Source organism: Ruditapes philippinarum, unplaced genomic scaffold (genome assembly GCF_026571515.1).
Source record: "Ruditapes philippinarum isolate M1 unplaced genomic scaffold, ASM2657151v2 ctg4960_1_1_1_1, whole genome shotgun sequence".
Classification (NCBI taxonomy): Eukaryota; Metazoa; Mollusca; class Bivalvia; order Venerida; family Veneridae; genus Ruditapes; species Ruditapes philippinarum.
In genome coordinates, this window is record NW_026863167.1 from 29,858 (window position 1) to 36,842 (window position 6,985).

General features: G+C 34.8%; 1 protein-coding gene and 1 pseudogene across 1 annotated transcript; one reads left to right on the forward strand and one right to left on the reverse strand.

Moving 5' to 3' along the window:
- The first annotated feature begins 1,287 nt into the window (after positions 1-1,287).
- On the forward strand, positions 1,288-4,455 carry LOC132721302 (uncharacterized; annotated as a pseudogene).
- Positions 4,218-6,696, reverse strand: LOC132721301 (uncharacterized). Its single transcript, XM_060705582.1, has 3 exons — positions 6,376-6,696; positions 5,881-6,102; positions 4,218-5,464 (listed from the first exon to the last, which is right to left on the reverse strand). The coding sequence occupies exons 1-3, from the start codon at positions 6,572-6,574 to the stop codon at positions 4,473-4,475; spliced, it is 1,413 nt and encodes a 470-aa protein (XP_060561565.1). The 5' UTR covers positions 6,575-6,696; the 3' UTR covers positions 4,218-4,472.
- Positions 6,697-6,985: the final 289 nt, after the last annotated feature.

The following is a 6,985-nucleotide window of genomic DNA, read 5'->3' on the forward strand; positions in this document are numbered from 1 at the left end:
CAACTCGTTCAATAAATTCAGTATTAAACTTACACTCATTCATATCCTCTATAACTTTAATTCAGTCATTAACGCTGTACAGACTTTAAAAGTGGTTTTTACGTGACGTCAAAATTTAGCGCCAAACAGCGTGTGCAAAAAAAAGTCAAAACAAAACGCTACTCATATTATATAAACAAAATCACTGTGCCAATATAATTCAATGAGTACCATGTCCTGCGAGTAAAAGCACATGTTACTTCCGATCAATGTACCTTACTTCGGAGCCTAAATATTTTAACTTGTATTTTACTTGCGATAACAAGATGTGGACTTGTTTATATACTGTGCTTCTGTATTTCATTGTAGAATACCAGTTAATTTCACATTATTGTGCTAAAAATACTCTGTATTTTGCTTGAAACTAATATGAAAAAAGCAAAGCCTCAAAGCGAGCTCAATGTGCTTTAATGTTAAATAGTATGATATAATCGCTTATTTTATTTTACTTTTTCCGTTTTAAATTGCAGTTCGGTATTTTATACGCTGCTTCCGTTTATTCTGGTTTCCTGTCCTATTAAATAAATAAAATTAATGTATTATCATTAATGCTACGTGAATCACGTTAAATTACAGAAGGAAAGAAGGAATCGGCTCGACTGTTGATACAAATGCAGTGACGAGTGCTTGTGACGTCACACGTACTGTGTTAAATATGGCTCCGCCCCTTTATTTTTTTCTTATTATTGTTTTGTTTGTTGAAAAAAGGAGGTAAATGTACATGAAATGAAATCAGGCAAAACCTATCTACGGGAAAAGTCGGTTAAAATAATCGTTTATTTTTCATTTAACATTTTCCGTTTTAAAACTGTCATTCAATATTTCATATACAGCTTCCGTTATTCTGGTTCACTGTCCAATTATGGTTCCCATAGAAGTGCGCAGGTGACCAGACTACACATCCGTTTTCAGTTAGAATTCCTCAGTTTTTATCGTTATCTTTTAATTCGAAAAGTTTCGATGTGTCATATCAGTACTTCACAAAACCATCACTTAGCAGGTACTCGCGTTACCTTTGCGAGCTCGCTAAAAGAAACTCTTTATTTTGCTTGAAACTAATTAAGGGATATAGAATAAACCCATAAAATTTATCAACGGTTTAAAATTCATAATTGCAAACGGTAGAGTTGTTTCTTAACCGACTGGAACAGCTTTTATAAGAAACTCTGAGGTAAAAACAAATTCAACCACAAAACATATAGTCCTTCTTTCTTGGCGTATAAGAATGGAAATAGATATATAATAGGCGCTAACCATGTTATTGTTTTGATTGGTATTCTCGCGCATGCGCAACTGCTTGGTTGGCAAGAAAAAAAAAACAACAATGGCCGCTGATAGTAATTACAGATCTGATTCTGATAAAAACAAAGATAAAAACAAATCGAAGCAGATTTTACATTTAGATAATGTTGCATCTCAGAGGTATATTGAGAAGTTAGTGTTTGAAGGCAGAGATTTACCAGATCCCTACTCGATTGATAAAAGTAAATGGGAAAATGCAGTGACAAAGTGGCCGGACGTTTCTTACCCGGACATCTACAATTATTTGATAAATTACCCGGGCACATACACTAGTGAAAGCCTAAAGGCATATAAATCGTTGGAAGGCTATAACTACTATAACTCTGGTCATGTGCAAGAAGTTTTTTATTGTGCATTCGATGAAGATTTACCTGTGTGTGCTGTCAAGGCAAAGGTAGCCCCTTCACAGAGAGCTAATGATAAGCCCCATGAACCATGGTTGTACTTGGACAAGACAAGGGGATATGTTGTATGTGCTCACTGCACATGTAAAGCTCTGTTAGTAAATTTGTATATTGCTTAATGTTTATATTTGATTTTATTATTAAAGAAACAGTTACTGATAATTAATACATTATGAGCACATGTGTTAATGCAAATTTTGATCCAGGTTCCTTATGCTTCAAACATGCTGTCAAAAATTAAGAATAGCTGCCAGTAGTACTGCAATTTAAAAAATTAACAACACATTCTGTATTGCATAGGTTTATCAATATTACCATACCTTTATAATTTCAGACTTGGAGAAGCATGTAGCCATGTTGCTGCATTATTATTTAAAATGATGATGGCTACACTGTGGGGACTGAATAGAGAATCTAAGACAAGTGTTTCCTGTACGTGGAACCAGTTCTATAGAAAGAAGGTAAAATTGACAATCTGCTTATTCAATAAATTTCAAGTTTTTACTGATTTACTAATAATTAATTTAATTAATTACAAAGAATTGTTTGAGGTTTTATATTTCACAATGCAAATTTATCATAGAAAAAAAATAAAAATCCCCAACTTTTTTCTCTACAGATCACTCATCAACCCGTTTCACAGATGACCTTGGCCAACTTAAAGCCTGGACAGGAAAGAAAGAGAAAACAGAGACTTGAGGATGAGACAGCAATGCCGACTGTAGATGAAAATGAAGCGCTTGAAAGTTTAAAGCGTCTGTGTCCAACAGCATGTTTTTTAACAAAAGATGACTCTGATACAGGCTCCGAAGATGAAGACACCCCACCAGTATGTATCAAATAATAGTTATAATAAGCATTTTTGCTATAAACTGTTACCTACAAGGTTACTAAGTAATAAGTGATATCTATCTCATTAAAAAAAATATCTAGCTGCCTTAAAATAGAAGCTGTCACTTACAGTCACTGAATATCCGAATATTGATATAGACATATATGTCAATATTTTATATTCACGACAATACCATTTAATTTCTGTCTCGTTTTCTTGACTTAACTGGAACCATTTATGTAACTAAATTTACTTGCCCTAAAATATTCTTCATGTTACATGATCCATGTAATTGTTGATCATTATGAAGACTGATTACTTTAGTATGTTATCTGTACTTAGAAATTGCTGTATTTCACCTATCAAAACACTTGCTATTTTTCAGTTGCTAGACAGAATTCATGGACAACCTGAGAAAAACCTAAGCGCACAAGAGTTGGCTGTCAAATGTGATGAGTTCTTGAAGGACTTTAGTGTGACTCCCCAACAAGCACAGAATTTGGAGACAATGACAAGAGGGCAACACAACAGTGCCATTTGGATGCGTCAAAGAAAAGGCCGCATAACAGCAACAGTGGCACATGACATTTTAACTTTAAGGACTTCTACCAGAAAAAAGGCCCTACTGAGTAAATCATGCAGTATAAGTGTACTGACTTAAGCAATGTTGCTGCCATTGCTTTCGGCCGTAAATCTGAAAGTAGTGCAAAATCTTTATACATTAAACAAATGGTACAACATGAGAAGTTTTCTTTAAGAGAATGTGGTCTTTTTGTAGAAACAGCATTCCCTCTGTTTGCTGCCACCCCTGATGGAGTCAGATCATGTAAGTGCCATGGTGAGGGCTTATTGGAAATTAAAAGCACTTACAAACATAGGGATAGTGAATTGACTGACATAAGGGATGAATGTTTCTTTTTGGACAGTGGCCTTATTCTTAAAAAATCACACAGGTATTACTCGCAAGTGCAGTTTCAAATGTTTGTTTGTGGTAAAACATTCTGTGATTTTGTTGTTTACAGCAATAAGGGGATAGTTTGTCAGACAATCTATTTTGACATGGATTTTGTGAGAAACATGATAGAAAAATGTAAAACATTTGCACTTGATGACTTAATCCCAAAGGTAATTATTCAGAAATTCAAAGTGTCACTTGGAAGCCTATTTTAGCTCATGACCCGCATCTGTAAATCTATAGTTGCCATTCTTTAGCATCAAATTTAATAAAGGGGCAGATAATCCTGAAATTGTACTTTACTAAGTAATGCCCCTTTTTTCACTTTTTTGTCCTGGTTTTCGGATGATTTTCCAATAAATGAGACAATGGATGGCATCATTCTTACATTATATGAAAGGTCAAGGAAATATTTGGCTTTAAGCGACTAATTCAGTAATTGTTTAACATAGCTTTGTTTCTGTTAAAGTATTCTTCTCATTTTACAAAGAAAATGGCTTGTTATGAATACTCTCAACAATGACTTTATCTTCTAATAATTTTTGGTACACAGATGAAACAGATTAAATACTTGTTAATTTTAAACTTGGCTTCAGACCGCAATTTTGGCAGATAGGGTATGAATAAGTGAAAGCAATATTTTATCTTTACTGTACATATGTAAATATATTTGACAAACTGTATAAACATTTTCTTCTGTTTATTTGATATTGAGTCCAACAACAAATTTCTTTGGCATACATAAATGATAAATAAATTGTTACAATAACATACTATGTAATGCATAAGATATATACCAGTAAAATGTTTTCACATTGTTTCCTTAGCTATATTGAAATGTTACATTGTGTCTTTTGTCTAATTGTTTTGTTAACATTGTTTCCTTAACCAATAGAAACTGAAATAAAAGAGATTGTTATCCATACATTTACATGTGTCTTTATTTTACCAATTTGGGCATTAAGTTTGTCAATGCAGCACAGATAGCTAAGATTGAATCTGCATGTCGGAACATAGAAAGCGGCATAACATGCTTTAGAATTTGGAATCGCTTAACACGTTCAATTGCCCGCTCCACGTGTCTTCTTGCCTTTGAAAGTCTACGTCCACATTCTATCTCTTTTTGTGAGAACTGCACTTTACCCTTAGCAAATGGCGGTATTGCGAGTGATGCACCCCTGACAGCCAGTTCATCCGATATCAGAAAGCCCCTATCGGCCAAAACAAGGTCTCCGTGTTCAAGATTATCATAAAACCCTGACCGTTCAGTTATCTCCTTTTCTGATATTCTACCACCCCAGCACTTTGACAAAAAACTTACAGCACCATAGGGTGTAATGTCAATGAGAAATTTCATGGTATTATGATGTTTATATGAAGACCAAGTTTTAGCACGGGTATCCAGATTTGTTGGTCTTTGAATAAATATTTCACTGCAATCTATTATAACGCGACACTTCTTATAGTTCTTCTTAAAGGATCTTGGCATGTTTTTCAATATCTTACCCTTGCATGGCCACACTAGCAGAAATTTCAGGCACTTTGCAAGTCTAGGTAAACAATGACACAGTATTCTGGACACATTTGTGGGACTTATATTAAAGCGCATAGCCAGGTCAGTGTTTGTTAAGTTCAGACGCAACTTCATTAGAACAAGCAGCAACATGTCACCGATTGAAAGTTTCCCTATGGGTTTGCATACAACCGCTGCTAATGACAGTACCCATGTAAATGCTCCAATAGATGGAAGTCCTGTCATTGATGCCATTTGGCTTTTACTAAAATTCTTATATGTGAACTCAGAACTCCTTATTTTGGCTTTCAGTGACCTATTTTCATCCAAAAGATGTTGATACTCCTTTTGAAGAGCTGAATGTTCCTGTTCAAGCTTTTCCAGTTTCACGAGTAAAGGATCTTTGTCTGGATCAGTGCCTGAAAAGATAAAATCAAATTAAACATTTTGTGCATTTCTAAATGTCATGAAGTAATTATTTGAATTTCAATTACAAGTAAATGATTGGGTATTAGATTTAAAAGTACCGGTAAACTAAATATTGATTGTTGTGATATATCAAATTATAAAGTAAATGCAAGTGTTTAAACATATAATCAGTCATCAAATTTAACACTAGCCTGGTGGGCCGTTGTGGCCCATGGCCAGTGTAAATTAGTTCGGGCCTGAGTGTTAATTTTAATAAAAGTTAGCTAAATATGTAGTAGAAGTAATTTAAAACTGGAATTCGGGCCAGTACATTCAAAATCTTAAATTCAATGACTGTATCACTAGTGATTTACAGTCAAGTAAATTTGGTGATTAAAACAAGAAATACTCAGTATTCTGGCCTTACCTTTGTCACATGTCTGTGGTATGTCACTACCAAGGTTAAGAAGAGCTTCAGCTATATCCAGTGGATTGTTGTTTTCCTTGTTCTTTTCACCAGTGAAAGAAAGTTTTCTTTTCTTCAGTCTAAGGTATCTGTCTGCTCTGGCTGGTGTTTGTTTTGTAGCAGGAGTAAAGGAGAAGATACTGGGACAGTAATCAGGGTGACAAGGATCCTTGGATGGTTGACCTGAAAAAAATTTGGACAAATTATATATTAACTGTTGCTGTAATGCTTAAATATCTGACAGAGAACGTGTAACATTTGATGTCATATAACTTTCAGTGCGAAATTAGCACGATATATCATAATCTTATTAACAACCTTACATCTAAATCATAAAATGCTGACAGATTACTTGTACTGTGTGTCGATACAAATGGTTATAAAACCCAATAAATATATGGGAATAAATACGACAGCTGATCAAGACAGCTAAAACATAATAAAATCCCAATGTACCTAATGTGAAGTGTAAACTGCATATACGATCGTACGCCGAGGGCTCCCATAATTTGTTTGGGTCTTTAAGATCTCTTCGCCGTAGCGCTAGTATCCATTTGGTTCTCTGCTCTTTTTCTTTAGGAAATCTGAAGAAACTGACCCCAGAATTATTTTCAAATCTCTGTGTGCATCCTGGTGCACAACAACTGGTTGGCATTATCACGCGCTTTAACACAATTTGTTTGTAAACAGATACGACCTTTCAACTTTCCGCTCTACTTGTAAATAACAATGGCGTGCTTTTTGCCAACCAGGCGGAAACGAGATCAATTTGCAGGTGCGCGTGGCGTCATGCTGCAATGGGTCTATAATGCACAGTTATTTGTTCAAATGCTCTGTAATTAATCAGTCAGGCCTACCGGCCTTCGAGATAATAGTCCCATGAATTTAACTCCAACTGTGCATAATTCTACAACAATGCGAGAATTGATATCTTTTTCCAAAATAAAAATCTAAAATCAAATCCTTAATAAAGCACACGTGAGGTTTATTGGTCAACAACATGCATCGATTTCAAAAGTGATGCCTCACTTCTACGAATAAAGCTTCACGTCATGAAGTTGACGTC

What these genes read in the sequence shown, in the direction of transcription:
- LOC132721301 (XM_060705582.1), bottom strand. Translation starts at nt 6,574, where the DNA reads ATGCCAACCAGTTGTTGTGCACCAGGATGCACACAGAGATTTGAAAAT. An exon ending in CAGTTTACACTTCACATTAG is followed by an intron (nt 6,103 to 6,375) that starts GTACATTGGGAT and finishes AATTTTTTTCAG; the next exon opens with GTCAACCATCCAAGGATCCT. An exon ending in ACCACAGACATGTGACAAAG is followed by an intron (nt 5,465 to 5,880) that starts GTAAGGCCAGAA and finishes TTATCTTTTCAG; the next exon opens with GCACTGATCCAGACAAAGAT.